General features: G+C 45.6%; 1 protein-coding gene across 3 annotated transcripts in view; it reads left to right on the top strand.

Moving 5' to 3' along the window:
• Positions 1-6106: 6106 nt before the first annotated feature.
• LOC135221673 (uncharacterized) overlaps positions 6107-18239 on the top strand; it is a 159512-nt gene continuing 147379 nt past the window's right edge. The window contains exon 1 of one of the 3 annotated variants that reach the window (XM_064259396.1): positions 6107-6714. In XM_064259396.1, the coding sequence (XP_064115466.1) occupies positions 6657-6714 (58 nt within the window). In that variant the 5' untranslated portion in view covers positions 6107-6656. The remainder of the gene's footprint in view (positions 6715-18239) is intronic. The other 2 variants (XM_064259394.1, XM_064259393.1) reach the window with 2 other exon arrangements.

An 18239-nucleotide genomic window follows, 5' to 3' on the forward strand; every position in this document is an offset into this window, starting at 1 on the left:
ATGCCATTTGTGTTTGTCTGCTAGGGCAAAGATGGCTATCATGACATGATTCACCATGTTTGGATTTGGACCCTTCTCTGTTGATGCAATGAACTACCACTGCACTGTCCAAAAAACTAGTCTTAGATGAGACTTTTTTGTTTCGGGGGAAGAAGTCTCTTCAGGGTAAAGAAATACTGCCATTGCTTCCAAGACGTTTTATGTGAAGCTGGCGGAACTGAACTGACCAAGGTCCCCTGAACTTGCTTGAATTGAGAATCCCCCCTCCCCCCCACCCCCCGGACAGGGAGGCATCCGTGTGAATGGTTAACACTGGAAGGGGATATGAAGGGGTACTAGTTTGGCCAGGTTCTTCACTTTTGTCCATGGACGGAGCTGATTGCGAAGGATCTGTGGAATTACTGACAACTGTCTCGAGATTTGGCGTTTGCTCTCGATCGCCAAACTCGGTTTTTTATATCTTTCAGCCTTGCTTTCAGGAGGATGTCTGTCACTGAGGCAAACTGAAGAGAACCTAGGATTCTTTCCTGGTTTCTCCTTGATGTTTGTTTGCATTTGAGAAATTGTTTCACAGACTTGGCTATTTACTTTCCTTTTGACCACCAGAATTGACAGATTTGTGGGAAGACAAATCCCATTGGATTCCTAGCCACTGAAACGAGACTCTGGAGTAAGTCTGGATTTTGTCTTGTTATCTGGAACCCCGATGTTCCAGAAATTGAACTACCTTTTTTGTGGCTTTGAGACATTCCTCGACCGTTGGTGCCCAGATCAACCAATCGTCGAGGTATGCTGCTACCATTATCCCTTGAGTTCTCAATTGTTGAACTACCACTTCTGCTATTTTCGTGAATACCCTGGGGGCTACATTCAGACCGAAGGGCATCACTTTGAATGAGAACGTCTGATTTCCTAGTTTGAAGCCTAGAATGGGCGGAAGTGCCTGGCTATAGGGATATGATAGTATGCGTCTGTAAGATCGATGGAGCATGTGGACGCCCCACGGGAAGTAAGGTCCTTACTTGCGAGATGGTAAGCATTTGAACTTGTCGCAACGAAGTGAAAGAGTTTAGCTTTGACAAGTCTAAGATTACCCTTCTTTTTGTTGAGCCTTTCTTTGGCATGCTGATAAGCGACCTTGAAATTTTAGATGCTTGACTCTCGCAATAGCTCTTTCTGAAGGAGTTCCTCCGCGTAATCTGTCAATTCCTTTGATGGTTCCGATAAAATGATTTGATTGGAGGGGGATCTTTGATCCAACTCCAACCCAATCCCTTGGACACGATGCTCTGTGCCCATTTGCTGAACCCCCACCTGTGACGGAAGAGGAACAGCCTCCCTCCTACCTGGGGAGCCTCACTGTTGTTGGGCGGGTTGACCTCCGCGCCCTCCTCTGCATTGCCTTCCCCTTGCCGCTCTCCCTGTGCCATGCTGGCAAAAGTGGCCTCTCGCCCTGCTACCTCTCGAAAGCCTATTAAAGGCTGGGTAAGCTGACCTTCATACATAGAGTTGAAGGCCGGCGAGACTGCGTAGGAGGTTGAGGGTTGCGACTGAGGGGAACAACAGGAGGATGGTTGGGCCTGTTTCGAAGTTGATGGTTGTCCCTGTTGGGTAACTGGGACGGCCTGAACAAACTGCTGTTGCTGCTGATGTTTCGTGAGCTGGAACCTTCTACCAGACTTCTGAGTTTCTTACCAGCAGCAGGGGCGGATTCTTGCTTCCTCTTAGAAGAGATGCCACCAAATAGCCCTAAGGCTCTGGTTGAGCCTAGCAGCCTCGTGGTGCACCTCATTCACAGCGGACTCTGGGAAGAGGTCCGCCCCCCACATGCTGGAAGCCAGAGTCTATTAGGTTCGTGCCTAATAGTGCACTCCTGCAGAACGTGCTTTCGGCAGTTCCTCCTAGCTTGGAAGAAGTCGAAAGCATCCGTCTGAACTGTTTGGAGCTGAGACTTGGCCAGAATCTTGAATAGCGGTTCTGTGCCATAAGACAGTGCCGCCATTTCCGTGATAATCAAGGAGTTGAGGGACCTCCCAACCTAGTTCGAGCATCGAACTCTGCCTGAATCAAAGTATCGGGCAGCCTTGGAAGCTTCTCGCCAAACTGGTCCCATTGCGCAGTCTGGCTTAAGCTTACCAATCGTGAAACGTGGCAGGCAAGTTCTCCCACAATTCTCCAAAGGCTGGAAAGAGCGGAGAAGTAGAATCAGCTTCCCGCAGCTCGGCATCAGCTGATGGGCCTCCTTGAGGACTGCCTGAAGAGTCGCTTCCACTATTTTGGTAGCGAACGGAAGAGAAGCCTCCTCCTCCGTCGCAAAAATAGTGAAAGGACTCTTGAAAGCCTGGAGCTTAGTGTTGGTACACTCCCAGTCCTCCAGGCAGTGAACCCATTCCCGCTGTGCGTGCTCCCTACTATACAGCACGTTTTCTCGGGAAATCTTGTCCTCCTCTAGTGGGGGAGGCCGCACGGTCAGCCTAGCATATCCAATGAAAGGCTGAGTTAATCCCGGAGGATAAAACTCGAAGTCCTCAATCCTTCGAGTTTCCACACTCCGGGACAGAGATCATGCGTCCTTGAATGGAGCGTAAGCGGCCACTCTCCATGGGTTATCCATGGAGAAGGCTGGTAGGGACTCATATGGAGGTAGCTGAAGAATGCCAGTACCTGCTACCGGGGAGATTGGTTGAGGAGCCTGAGAAAGCCCAGCTACTCGGTCCTCATTCTCTCTAACTCTGTTAGAGAGATCTTGGATGGATTGGCCCGACTGACTGAGGGTGTTTGACAGCTGCGCAAACATCTGTTCAAACCTGGTTCCGAGGGCGGAGACCTGCGAGCCGACCATCTCTCCCACCTGTTTGCATCACCACTGCTGAGAAGGCAGTGGGATCAAAGGAGCTCGGTCCCGCTACACTCCAACCGGCGTTGCCGGAGTGGATGCGGTGGAAGCCGGAGAAGGCGTTGGCTCGGCTGGAGCGCGAGCCTTCTCCTTAGAAGCCTTGCTTCTAGAGCTCTTAGAGTACGAAGAGCTCGGCTTTGCCTTCACCGCGTCAGCATAGGAAGTCGAAGACTTCTTTGCTGAAGAAGACGACGACGACTTCTTAGAAGTCGTCTTGTGGAGGGTCTTCTGTTCTCTCTGTCCCTTCACCTTTGGGGGTACAGAGAGCGCGGGAGAGAGCGGTAGGGATCTCAGATCCCGTAAAGCCTTGGAAAGAAGCAGTAGAAGGGACAGGAGAAGATCCAGGAGCGCCCAAGGAAAGACCTTGGGCGCCCGACACACCTACCTCAACCAACAAATCCTCCGCCGCTACCGCCATAGGTTCAATGTTCAGGTCCAAATTTGCGACGTCTGGGACCGGCTCCTGCGTGGCCGCGGACCCGAACGACTGCTGCACCTCTTGTTGTATGGAAGCGATGAGAGGGGCTGCCGAGATGGGGTCAACGTAACCTGTTGACTTGCCGCCGGGGAAGATCTGAACAGCCAGCTTCTTATCTAAGATGTACGGCTGGCCCTTGGCGGCGTTCTTCCCGAAGCCGCCCACCCAAGCCTTCAGGGTTGCTAAGGCGACTTCCTTCACGGCGGCAGCCTGAAAGAGAAGGCGAAATGAAGCTTCGAGCGGCGGGGACGGGGTTTAACAAGCTTATGACTAAGTGTTATTAGTGATACGATCAAAGAAGTCTAAAGTCGACTTACCCCCCCACCAGCTGACTGACAAGGTCATAGCAAATGGTGCAGGCTTCTGGGTGCCAGACGATCATAGCGTTGTGGGTCGTGGCACACGGGGCGTGAGTCCTGCACTCATCGTGGGCGTAGGGGTCGTAAAGCGTCGCGTTACACCCCAGGACCTGACAGTTGGTAGCCTGTAAGTGGAAAGATACTAAGTATCAGGAGAACACTTACAGCCTAACAATTGCTCCGCTGCATGCCGGAGCGTGAAAGTTAGATTAAACCAGAGCCCCGCCATAATACGTGTGGTAACTAGGCGGTTGGAGTTGTCTAAGGCTACGCCGGAGACAGGAGAAAATATCCAACCAGGTGTGGTGGTGAGCCATGAAACCACGACGGAGAACGACGGAGATGGTACACACAAAGTTAGTTAATACTAAAATTCACCACCGTAAAATTAGGGTACATCCTTATATTTTATAACGAAATGTATATAAATCTTTTCCCCGCGGTCTACTAGAAGAGTGCCCGGGTAAGAAGCAAGCTCTCCTCGGTAGCGGGAAAAAGGAGGATAGTAGTAGGCAAGCAACAGACCACTAGTAGTGACCACCCCGCCCGCTGGCGAGCCAGACGAACTATAACAAACCAGGGGCCCGGCTGCAGCGGAGGCTCCGTTCGTTACAGTAGGGGAAGGGTGGGACTGAGCAATGGGGGGGGGGGGGGGGTTCGGGGAGAGGAGGGGGGGGGGGTGGCCTACCCCTCCCCGTCCCTACAACTACCAGCTCGGTGACCCGATACCCGAAACAAGTAGTCGCCCTATACCCCAGCTGGGAGGGAGCTCCTGGCCTCCTCAGAGAAAGAGGGAGGAAGGCTACTGTGGTTGTCATGGTAACCAAGGAGTCCCCCAGACCCCTCCCTATACCTGGTAGGGAGGGAAGGGGCAGGGTAAGGTGCTATGGAACACGTGACCGCAAGTGGCCTAAGCCGCGATAGCAACACAACCGTGGAAGGGCCACGTGAACCAGACTGTACCAACACATGGGACATGCACCTAGGCTAGCCTAATACCCTAAATAAAACTAATAATACATCGTAAAAGAGGGAAAAGACACTTTTAGTAAAAGAAAAAGAAGCCCAGGAGGAGGCAAACTGTTCCGAGGAACAGTTGACTACTCGGAGCCAGCGATAGCCGATGAAGAGCAAGAGCCGGGATGCTGGGCCAGAAACACAGAATAGCCCTAAATACCAAACTAAGAGAAATGGTAAAAGGGCTGTCATAGCTATAAAAACGATGTAATAAACGATGAACGTGAAATAGTAAGCCCATAAGTATAAGAAGTCCCAGTATGGGAGACCGGGAATTCTTAACATGAGGCGGCACTGGCGCCGCCACGAGTCAACCGGGAGACCGTATATGACCCTATTAGAAGGAAAATACTGGTCCCTGGAAGACTAAAATACGGTAAAATACTACTTATGAGGCACTTAACTTAGCCGATGCGATGGCAGCACGTTCCATGATGAATAAAAGTGGATAAATCCCAAGAAAACACGGCACGAGAGAAAAATGCGCACAATGTGTAAGTCTAAAGATTAAGGATGTCCGCTAGGGGCGCTGCTGTCCGTGGCGTCAGTAGTAGTAGTAGTAGCGGCCGCATCACCCTTTTGTATCAGCTCGCTCTGGTGGGGATTTTAGATTGGAAGGTCTAAATGGTGAATGATCGTTGGTAGTGATCCACTCGCCCCTATTCTCCCCATACCGACACTTCTTTTTTATAGAGTGAGCGAGTCAGTTTTACTGACATTTTTCTTAATTTGTTTTTCTCTGGTAATTTTAGATTAATTTTACCTAGAAAGAATGATATTAAGGATTCTTTCATAGGCCGACATGAGCTGAGCCCAGAAATATGTATTTATGGGAGGGGGAAAAAGTTGCCTACAGACATTCATTTCAATCTATTGAAACCGTAAGGAGTTATTTCTCTCTCTCTCTCTCTCTCTCTCTCTCTCTCTCCCTCTCTCCTCTCTCTCTCTCTCTCTTGTATTTTAATGAAAATATACAGTAATTTGTGAATACACAGTGTTGCACATGGAAAAAGTAAATTAGTGATAATTTTAGAAATACGGCCCTAGGAAAAATTGCAAATTAATAGTGAAATTTTCCCTGTGGACGTGTTTTCAAGAACGTCGTTCCGGCTTACGACGATTTTCGGGTTACGACGCGTCTTAAGAACGGAACCCCCGTCGTAACCCGGGGACCGCCTGTATATATTGTAAAGGAAAAAACAAGATATTCGGTCAGTTTGAATTGCAAGTATGTTTTCGATAAACAATACAAAATGTTCTCGAAAATTTCAATAGAAAAACAGAATGTTTGACGTAAGAAACGTCTGACAAACAAGGTACCCACTGTAATATGGTGTGTCAGAGGAGGGTAGAACGACATCCTCATTGTCTCAACACTACTTGAGAGGATGGAACTAGACAGAACAAATTAATAGAAAAATCAGAAGGTATTGCTGCTTAGTGCAAAGGGACCCAGCTAAGAACCTTTAGTACTATAGTGCACTATCCATGGTAAACAGTAGGTGGTAACCTTAAGAGCAGTACAGTCTTCAAACACTGATTCTTCATACATAGCATTTCTGAATTAGTTTGTGCTGGTTGACAGATTTTTGCATTTTCACTAAAGTAATGATTGCAAAATGCATAGTATGTGTGACTTTTTAGAAATTGACAACCAGTTCATTTTCCATGATTTGTAAATAAAGGAACCAGTTCATTAATGATCCTCATTAGATTGTGTTCTCCCTCACTTTAAACTTTTTCGTTTTTTACATTGGAGATAAGCACATTCTGTGCCATCCTGGGAGATGTAGCATAAAAATAGTTTATATTTAGTAAAGATAAATTATCTTAAATTTCTTATCATAGTTTCGGTCCTTCTTTCCATCCTTTACAGGTAGAATGTCAGCATTGTCATTCAAAAAAAATGCTACTTCAACATGAAGCACCATCTTCAGCATATCTGTGTGTTAACTGCATATCAAGTATGTATCATTTTTGTTCTCCAAGGAAATATTAGCAAGGATCTTAGTTTTCTTGACAAAGTAAAAGATCTCCATATACTATTTTGAGTCCTGCTCTGGTTTCTCATTGCTATTAGTTCCTACACGACATACAAACCATCAGTCTTTTACTTTTGGAATTACACATGGTGAAGCTGGAAAACAGCCATTAAACTCTTAAACAAGGTGGTTATTCAGTAACTACTGTACAGTAGGCAGGAATACCTGCCTTCCTGGATGTAAACATTCCAGTTTGCCATCGGTCATCATGTGATAAACATTCCAGTTTGCTTTCGGCTGTCATGTGATGCAGATATGTTTTAGTGAGCTCTATGCCTGACTGTTATTAAGCTCTTTTTTTTTCATGGTGGGATCTTTTTTACTTTTTGTGTACAGGCAACCTGCTGTTACTGTCTCCATCAGTTAGCGGCATTTCAGTATTACAGCGCTTGTTAAGTGTGTTCATAACTGGGATTTACACTCCGTAGGGTTTATAGTACCATTGTCTGATTATCGGTTTCTTAGGCTAGGTGCCGAGACTGCCTCATAAACTACATAACAAGTATGCTTCTTTTCCTCTGCTCTTTTAAAAGGTTATCCTTTTCTTCGCAGTATCCAATGATACTGTATGTAGTCTTGTATTGCTATTTGTGTTATAAAATACAGTCCAACCTCTTGAATCTGGAAAGCTTGGGGACAAGGCCATTGCCAGACCACAGGAAATCCCGAAATATAGAATACACCCCTAAAAATTAAGCCTGTAGGTAAACAAAGTCTTGTAAAGTATTTCCACATACAAATAGCCTAGTTTCCAACATAGCCTACTACTTGGCTATGTTCTGGCTCTGCTTTTTATCAGTTTATTACTCATATTTTTTTAACTTCATTATTTAATAACATTATACTATATAGTTTTCTTTAGTGTACTTTATTTAACACATTTAGCCTACATTCCTAATCTTAAGTCAACTGCAGTACTAAACTTTTCAGAATCTGCACATTATCATCAGTGACTTTGATATTCTAAATTTCATATATTCATAATTATCGCTCTTAGTTTCTGTGTTATTTATTTTGATTGTAGAGGATAGAAGGATGAAAATAACAATGGATGAATTTCGGCGATCACAGTTTACTTGAATGTCTCCGTCAAAACATAAACAAAGCACACCGGCGGCATCTATTGAGGAAAATGAAGACTAAACTATTCGCTAATGAAATAAACATTTTGTTCATGCCACTTACCTGACAGATATATATATAGCTGTATTTTCTGAAGTCCGACAGAATTTCAAAACTCGCGGCACATGCAGTGGGCGGCCAGGTGGTAGTACCCATTCCCGCCGCTGGGAGGCGGATATCAGGAACCATTCCCATTTTCTATTCATATTTTTTTCTGTCGCCGGTCGGTAAACTACTGTTTACAGACCTCCGCCTAGGATTTTTTGGATTTGGCTCGCATTTAAGTATCTGATTGACTTTTGGTATTGATTTTGGATTGTTGGATTGGCATACGCGATAGTGGAACCGTTTGACTTTGGATTGGCTTTTCTGTAAACGTGATGTCTGGATCAATGCAGTGAGTTTCAGAGTGTGTGTGAGGAGTGATTGTAAGGTGAAGCTACCGAAATCATCGGTAGACCCCCACACAGTATGTATGAGTTGTAGGGGGCATGTTTGTTTGGTGGATGATCGGTGCAATGAATGTGATGGATTGACCGATGATGATTGGAGGGTGTATGATTCCTATTGGCGTAAATTGGAACGCGATAGGATCAGATCTTCCTCCAGGAGTGGTTCTACCAAAGGTAAGGGTGCTAATATTTCTCCTGCTATAACACCTGTAGATTTTGCATCTCCTAAACCTGTGTTGTTGCCTTCGGGCCCTGAATCTGTGTCGGGAGAAGGTAATGCCCTTTCTCTTATTTTGGAGTCTCTACGTACTCTAGAGACCAAAGTGAAAGCCTTGGAAACTGGCTCAGTGCAAGTGCGTGATCGTGCCCCTAGTGTTGTGGAGGGGGCGTCAGATTGGCCCCATAATGCCTCTAGGCCTAGACCGCTATTGGACTCCCAGGAATCAGGGATGGGATATGTCGAAAGCCGCAAGAGGGTTACGGGGGCTCCCCACCGATCTGGCGTCCCTTCGGCAGGCCTTGTTGCAAAGTCCCAGGCTGTCAAGGAGCGCGCACAGGCGCATATCCTTAAGGACTGCTTTTCGTCCTCCGAAGCGTCCTCCCCGTGCAAGGGGTGGAGCGCTCGGAGAGACTCTCGTCCGCTGAAAAGGACGTTTCGTGTTGAGGACGCTTCACGACCTGTATCGCCACTTTCTTCGGACGCTTATGACGCTTTTCCGCCTCAGAAGAGAGGTAAAATCTCATCCGACGAGGACGCTGGGTTGCGCGCACAGGCGCGTATCACTGAGAAGCAGGTAGCTGTACCTGTGAGAAGGAAGGAGGCGTCCCCTCGCCCCTCGTCTTCTCGCAGGATCAGCCCTGCTCCCTCTGTTCGTTCCTCTCCAACGAAGAACATTCTTTTGGCCCTTCAGGACCAGCTATCAACGCTTATGGCTCAGAGGACTCGCCCAGCAGCAGTCGAGCCTAAGCGGAGGAAGGACCTTAGGCTGCCCGTCAAGAGGACGAAGCAGTCTCCTTCTCCCTCTCCTCGCTCGTCTCTTTCGCCGATTGCGTCTCCTTCGGCGATTCGCCGATCTCGTTCGCCCGGTCAGGACGCTTTTGAAGACGCTCAGCAGGACGCTTCGGAGGACTCCGGCCAAGAAGAAGACGTGCACCAGGACGCTGGGTTGCGCGCACAGGCACGTATCCCTGAGAAAAAGTCTACCTTTTCGTTGAAGAAACGTAAGGACGCTTCTCTTGGAAGTGAGGCTGCCTCGGTCGTCGCTAAGGACGCTCATTGCCGTCAGGACGCTCTGCCTCCTTCGAGCGGTAAACGCCACAAAGAAGACAGCCTAGATAAGGCTTCTACCTGTAAACATCGTGGGTCTTTGATTAAGGCAAGACCCGATAGACGTACGCCCTCTCCGGAGAGGCGGTCTCCTCTTCCGATTAGGGAAGAAGGAGAATTGAGTAGTCCTGCTGACTCTATTGAAGAGGAACCTTCTGCTACCTCTTCAATCTCGGACTATAAAGTTCTTGTGCGGCTGTTGCGCTCGTCCTTCGGGGACAAGTTCCAGCCTGCAGCTCCCAAGTCTCCTCCTTCGCAGTTTTCATCCTCTAAGACATGTAAGACCCCGGAGTTTGTCGAAATGAAGACTTCGCTCTCCACTAAGCGGGCCTTCGAGAAACTCCAAGACTGGATGGAACGAAGGAAGGATCAAGGCAAGACAACTTTCGCCTTCCTCCCGCTAGACTCAGCGGTAAAGGAGGTATGTGGTATGAAACCAAAGGAGACGTGGGTGTGAGAATCCCTTCTTCAGCTCAAGGGGATTTCTCCAGCTTGGTGGATTCTCAGAGGAGGTCCCTTTTATCCACTGCTAAAGTGACCTGAACCCCTACGGAGACGGACCATCATTTGAAGGGGCTGCTGCGGACTCTTGAAGTCTTCAACTTCCTGGACTGGTGCTTGGGAGTTCTAGATCTGCAATCGAGAAGCCCAGAGTCTCTCAGTTCTGGGGGAGCTGGTCAGCGTGCTATCATGCATGGACAAGGCCGTCAGGGATGGTTCAGAGGAGCTGGTCTCTCATTTTGGGACTGCCCTTCCTGAAGAAGAGAGCTTTTGCTGTGCAATTTCACGGGCTAGTAATCAGTTACTCTAGCTCAGAAACGGAGCTGCTCTTTCTCCTCTTACGAGCCATCTCTTCCCCCAGACTTTGGTTAAGGACCTGGCAAGCAGTTTGCAAGAAAAGGCAACGCAGGACACTTCAGCCCAGTCCTCGAGACGTCCGGCAGGTCCTTCCACTTCTTCGGCTTTTGTGCGACCGCCGAAGAAGGTTAAGCCCTTTCGTGGGGCTCCTCCCTCGAGACCAGCTCCTCGAGGGAGAGGGCTTGCAAGAGGAAGAGCTTCCTTCAAACCCAAGCCATCCAAGTGAGACGCATGTCCTTCAGACACCAGTCGGAGCCAGACTGAAGTTCTTTGCGGGAGCATGGAGAGAGAGAGAGACACGGACCCTTGGTCCCTCAAGATCTTGGAGCAGGGGGTACAAGATCCCCTTTTTAGATCTTCCTCTTCTTTCTACGACTCCCAGAGGACCTTTCTCCATCCTATCAGGGAGAAAAGAAACAAGTGTTGTTCGATCTTCTACAACAAATGATCGAAAAAAGGAGCGGTGGAACAAGTCGCGGACCTGGGGTCTCCAGGCTTTTACAACAGGATTTTCCTAGTACCAAAGCAGTCGTCAGGTTGGCGTCCAGTCCTAGATGTAAGCAGGCTCAATCTTTTCGTGGAAAAGACCAAATTCACGATGGAGACGCCTCATTCTGTTCTGGAGCCTTGAACCGGGCGACTGGATGGTGTCCTTAGACCTGCAGACGCGTACTTTCACATCCCGATCCACCCTCTTTCAAGAAGTACCTAAGATTCGTCTTGGGGCAAAAAGTTTTGGCAGTTCAGAGCTCTTTGTTTCGGCCTGACCACGGCTCCAATGGTGTTCACCGTATTCATGAAGAATGTGGCGAGGTGGGTACACTCTTCAGGGATAAGAGTTTCCCTTTACCTCGACGACTGGCTTATCAGAGCGTCGTCGAGAGAAAAGTGTCTGAAAGACTTGCAGTTCACGTTAGCCCTAGCGAAGTCCCTGGGACTTCTTGTCAACCTCGAAAAGTCGCATCTGACCCCGAACAACAGTCCATCGTGTATCTGGGGATTCAGATGGATTCAGTGGCGTTTTTCGCGTTTCCGTCCCAGGACGTCAGCGGCTAGGATTAGAGAAGATTCTCGGCCTTCTTGGGGAAAGAAACTTGCTCGGAACGAGGGAATGGATGAGTCTTGCTGGGCACCATTTCCTCGCTAGAAAGGTTTGTTTCCTTGGGAAGACTGCACCTCAGGCCTCTCCAGTTTTTCCTTGCGGACGAATGGAAGGCCAAGGACGATCTCAATGCGATCTTGAGAATCTCACATTCAATAAAGAGCCATCTAAGATGGTGGTTCGATCCACAGAAGCTACAGGAGGGCTTGTCCCTAAGTCTTCTGAGCCCCGACCTAGTGTTGTTCTCAGACGCTTCCATCGCGGGCTGGGGAGCAACACTAGGAGGGGAGGAAGTGTCAGGCTCCTGGAGAGGGGAACAGGCAGCCTGGCACATAAATGTCAAAGAGCTAGCAGCGATCTTTCTGTCTCTGCAGTTCTTCGAAGGGAGTTTGACGAACAAGATCGTTCAAGTAAACTCCGACAATACCACAGCACTTGCTTATTTAAAAAAGAATCAGGGAGGAACACACTCCAGGATTTTTTTTTGTTTCACCTGGCGAAGGAGATTCTGCTGTGGGCGAAAAGAAGAAGGTTAACGATCCTGACGAGGTTCATTGCAGGAGTGCAAAACGTCAGGGCCGACCTTCTCAGTCGTCAGGAACAAATCCTACCAACGGAATGGACCTTACACAAAGACGTGTGTCGAGACCTTTGGAGGTTGTGGGGACGTCCTCTGGTCGACTTATTCGCGACGTCGAGGACCAAGAGGCTTCCTCTGTATTGCTCCCCGGTCCTAGATCCAGAAGCAATCGCTGTGGACGCGTTGCTATGGAATTGGAAGGGCCTAGATCTGTATGCCTTCCCGCCATTCAAGATCATGGGGGAAGTCATGAGGAAGTTTGCGGCTTCAGAAGGGACGAGGTTGACCCTGATCGCCCCGATGTGGCCAGCGAGAGAATGGTTCACAGAGGTCATGTCTTTCCTTGTAGACTTTCCAAGGATGTTGCCCTGGAGGAAAGATCTACTCAAACAGCCTCACTTCGAAAGGTATCACCAAAACCTCTCCGCTCTGGGTCTGACTGCGTTCAGACTATGGAAAAGTTGGCCAGAGCAAGAGGTTTTTCGAAAGCAGCTGCGAGAGCAATCGCAAATGCAAGACGTGCATCTACAAGAGCTGTATACCAATCGAAGTGGGCTTCCTTCAGGGCATGGTGTAAAAAGGAGGGAGTTTCCTCTTCTACGACCTCTGTGAACCAGATAGCCGATTTTCTGCTCTTTCTCAGGAATGTGCAGAAATTAGCAGTCCCTACCATTAAGGGATATAAGAGCATGTTGTCAGCGGTTTTTAGGCACAGAGGCCTGGACCTTTCTGACAACAAAGACATTCATGATCTCTTAAATTCTTTTGAGACTTCGAAGATTCCCCAAACGAGACCGCCTTCATGGAACCTTGACGTGGTTCTTAGGTTCTTAATGTCGAGTCCTTTTGAACCTCTTCAAGCAGCGTCTCTTCGGAACTTGACAAGGAAGGCTCTTTTCCTAACTTCTCTGGCGACGGCTAAGAGAGTTAGTGAAATACAAGCTTTTAGTAATCTAGTGCAATTCAAAGGAGACAACGCTGTCTGCTCTTTGAGCCCAACTTTCTTGGCAAAGAATGAAAATCCTTCTAACCCTTGGCCGAAAAGCTTCGAGATCAAGGTATGTCAAGTCTGGTGGCCAAGAACCAGAGAGAGCCCTGTGCCCTGTCAGGGCTCTCAAGTTCTATGTGCATAGAACAAAAGAGGTAAGAGGTCCCTCAGGTAATCTCTGGTGCTCTGTGAAGAGACCAGAATTACCTTTATCCAAGAATGCTGTTGCTTTCTTTCTGAGGGATGTCATTAAAGAGGCTCATTCATCTTGCCAGAAGACTGATTTGAGCCTCTTATGAGTGAAAGCTCATGAAGTTATAGCTGTCGCTACCTCTCTTGCCTTCCAAAAGAACATGTCAATCAAGGACATTCTTGATGGCACCTTTTGGAGGAGCAACTCTGTCTTCGCCTCACATTACCTAAGGGATGTGAAGAACGATTTTATGACGACTGTAATTCTCTTGGGCCATACGTTTCTGCAGACACAGTCTTGGGGGCTGGAGGTAGCTCTTTCCCTATCCCTTAGTTAGGTTTAGGTTAGTTTTTATTGTTGTGTTTTTAGGTTGTGGTGAGTCTTGTGTGAAGATCTCCCATCCCTTAGTTTAGCGTTCAAGGGTTTTTTTGGATAGTTGGTCAGGTGGTGGTCAGTTGCTTCGTTGCCCTCATATGTATGGCTCGATGGTCTTGTCACGTTGAGGTCACGTCCCCGTTGACAGATCATCCAGAGCGCACCAGCACTACAGGTCTCCACCTGGCTGGCAACTCTGATTAAGCAAAAGCAGGCTTAAGGGACAGTAATCACAGAGTCTACTTTGCTAACAGGTTAGGAACCAAGATATACATCATCTACTTAATTTAAGTTTCCTATAAATCCTATTCTGTCTCTTCCCACCATCCGAAGGTGGGATTCAACTATATATATATCTGTCAGGTAAGTAGCATGAACAAAATGTTATTGTTATAATACACTTAAGTTTGTTCATACTTAACTGGCAGATATATATAATTAAAGTGCCCACCCTCCTCCCCTCAGGAGACAGTGGCATTAATAAAATATGAATAGAAAATGGGAATGGTTCCTGATATCCGCCTCCCAGCGGCGGGAATGGGTACTACCACCTGGCCGCCCACTGCGTGTGCCGCAAGTTTTGAAATTCTGTCGGACTTCAGAAAATACAGCTATATATATATCTGCCAGGTAAGTATGAACAAACTTAATTGTATTATAACAATAACATTTTCTAGCATAGATTTATGCTTGTGCTTCTTACCTGTAGCATCATATGATCTCATGGGTGGCATATCGAATAAGTAAATACAGTTACATAAAAGAAATTATCAAAACTATCACTTATCTCAAGCACAGATTAAAAGTTTGACTTGGTAGAGTCTTTTTACATTTATAAATAATGTTTGAAATATGAATAAAAAAAAAATCTTGCATCACTGTCTTGGCAAAGAAAATTTTCTTTTTTAATTAAGTTGACAAAATTTTTTTACATAATATTGTTACGAATGAAGAAGGGAAGTTGGTAAGGAATCCATTCTCTGGCACTCTTGATATTACTACCATTCCCAGTGATGTTCTGGATGAGTTCCTTGATCTCAAACATGATTCTGCTGCCAAAGATCTCTATGAAGAAAAATCTCTGAATGTATTCTGGTGTTCGAGGCATCATTTCATATCCAAAAGTCAGTGAGATTGCACTTCGACTACTCTTGCCTTTTTCAGCTACCTATTTATGTGTCTGGTTTCTCCACCCTTCTACATTGCAATAGTTAGAGCCAGAACCGATTGGATGTGGACCCAGACAAGAGATGTGCATTGTCAATGACACAACCTCAGATTTGTCAGCTGACAGAAAATAAACAATATCAGCCTTACCACTGATGTGTGATAAAACATGCAGAGGTTAATTGAACTTTTCTCAACCAAATTCAAATTTGCTATTGTCCACTAGTCTTTTGTAGTCTAGTCATGTAAGGTAAGCATATCTCAGAAATCTATCAAATATAGGATAACTATGACTGTAAACTTCGTAATAAAGCAAGGGTGTTCTCCTCATCAACACTTTTTTTTTTTTCTTTTTGGCAGGGTGGGATTTGGGAGAAAAATGAAGGGGAGCCACAAGAATGTTGAGAATTCATGAAGGGGGGAATGGAGTGAAAAAGGTTGAGAACCACTGCTTTAAGGTTAATATAAAAAAACATACTTGACATCACATACTTTCATTACTAACAGCTATTTTAATAAAAACAAAGGAGATATGGCATAATTTTTGCAGTCTTGAAGTTGTAAACAATACATGATGCTACCCTGGTGACAGTGCAATAAACTAATGGTGGCTTATTTAAAATCAAGCCGAACCACAGGAGTTCCCAGACCACAGAATGCCAATTTTAAGGGGTTTAACTGTACAAACAAACTGATCATGTTTTGGTTTGGAAAAATCAAATGAGGGCGGAGGTAAGATTATTTTGCCGTATTAACTCAATTCAGAGCGATTTTCTTGCTTCTATGTAATTTAAATTAATCTTCAGAAACTATGAATATGTGACAAGGTTATTTTTCTTTATATGAAGTGTTTTTAAGTTGAAAATTGACTTAAATACGTGTTGTTTTTTTTTTTTTTTTTTTTTTTTTTTTTTTTTTAATAAATGGCACTTTTGTCTGGTTATTGGTATGTATTTTGGTATTTGCCGAAGCACTGAGAGACCCTCGTAAAATACAAACATAACAAATACGCATCCTTTCCTTGGTTCTTTTAAACAGTTATGCTTTACTTCACTGTATCCAATAATACTGTATGTAGTCTCGTATTACTATGTACAGTAGTGCCTCAGGATACGAAATTAATCCGTTCCGAAGCAGCCTTTGTAATCTGATTTTTTCCTATCTCGAACTACGTTTTACATGTAAATTGCCTAATTCGTTCCAAGCTCTACAAAAACACCACAGTAAATTTTATAATAAAGCTAAATTGACCAATAAACAATGAAAGCTAAATTGACCAATAAACAATGAAATACAACAATTTGGACCATTCAATACCTAACATAACCATGACTGTACCTTTATATAAAGTGTATTAGTGTACAGGGTACAAGAAATACTGTACATACATGTACGTACGCATGTAGTAAAATGTGGAACCTTACCTTTCAAGTGAGGCGATGTCCGAAAGTGACGACATAGGAGGAGGACAAATGGCAGAAAACATGAACACTTAACTTTACGAAACTTTTTAAAAAATTTACGAAACACATTGACAAATGTCAGAAAACATTAACACTAAACTTTACGAAACATATTATAAATGGCAGAAAACATTAACACTTCTTGATTATCTCATTCGTCTCCATAGAAAGCATCCTCTTCTTTCCGTGAACTTCAGCAACATTCTTGGGACCCATGGCTAATAACGTAAGTGATTAAGTTCACACACAACACAATAAAGTAACTTACAGTGCAACAAAAACAAATCACTAACACGAATTTACGTTAACAAAAGAAATATATGTGAATGAACGAATTCCAGGTGTTTACGATAACGCTGTCGCAAAAAATGGTCAAGGAACGCCTTTACATAAAGGCATGATGGGACAGATGCTGACCAATAGGAGAGCAGGATCTTACAACGGTGACTAGCATCAGGAACCAATGAGAGAGCAGGAAGACGGTGGCGAGTCTACTCAGTTAGCGGCACGCGAGTTTTAAAATTATTCTCGGCGGCCCGGGCAAATCTCGGACTTTATCCTTTCGCAACCTGAATTATTTTTGTAAACAAAAGCAAAAAAATCTTCACATTTGCTTCCGTAACTTGAATTTTTTGTACATAGGGACTTTCGTATGTAGAGGTTCCACTGTATTAGTATTATAAAATATAAACAAAGCGATCTATGATTTGGTTTGGAAAATCAGCTGAAGGCAGGGGCACAGTTACTTTGCCCTACTTAACTTGATTCAGAGCTATTTCCTGCTCTATTTAGTGTAAATAGGTTATTTTTTGTTATATGAAGTTTTCAAGTCGAAATATGTACGTCTTGTGAACTTTATTATCTTTTTTGTTATTAGATGGTGTCGGGAGCATGTCATTTTGTGTAAAAAAAAAACTGATTATGTTCGTTATTATCATCCTATTTCATAATAATACGATATTTACATACTTATATGCTATCGGCTTGAAAACAACAGTGAAATGTGTTCTTTCATGGCCAGTATTTTTTAACCCTTAAACGCCTATTGGATGTATTAAAAGTCGACTAAAATTGTCTGTCGGGTGCTTAACGGACGTACGATACGTCGACTACAAAAAGTTTTTTAAATATTTGCGGAAAAATAGTTATAGGCCTAGTTTGCAAAAAATTTGAAATCACCCGCCTTGAGGGATGCTGGAAGTTCACAGATCGAGCTGTTGTTTTGTTTACAAGCGTTACCCAGCCGCACATGCGCGAATTGCTTTCTTTTTGTACCAGCAAGCATCAGCGACACGTTATCAGAGAGCGATCTCTTGCTGCATTCGTGTTTTGCAGAACTTTTGCAAGTGTTAGCGTATTTGTGACGTAACAGGACGTTCACAGAGATGTCCCAATGTCGTCAGGAGCGTGAAAGGTGTGTATCGCTTGTCGGTAGTGATAGTGTGAGGCGAGTTTTGGACTTGGATGCTGGAGAGGGACCAAGCACCCAAGGTGACCCAGCTTTCCAAGGCCGTGTCATGCGGCATTGTGTGGCCGAAATTGTCCAAGGACCACATCCTGTGCTTTTTACGACCCCTAGGAAGCATTGGGGTGTCCTGAGGGGGATTCGTAAACATTTGGGAGGCCTCCAACTAAAGGACATTGATGAGTATTAGTTGGAGCTCGATCAAGAGCATCTCGAAAGTCCTCATTTTGATGGCAGTTGGTCATCTAGTGACTAGGACATCACGCCTGATATCAGTGATGACGAAAATTTTCCCTCAATGTGCGTACGGGAGCCACAGCCTGAAAGTGAGCTCGAATTTAGTGGTTTTAGTGCG

Source organism: Macrobrachium nipponense, chromosome 3 (genome assembly GCF_015104395.2).
Source record: "Macrobrachium nipponense isolate FS-2020 chromosome 3, ASM1510439v2, whole genome shotgun sequence".
In the NCBI taxonomy this organism is placed as follows: Eukaryota; Metazoa; Arthropoda; class Malacostraca; order Decapoda; family Palaemonidae; genus Macrobrachium; species Macrobrachium nipponense.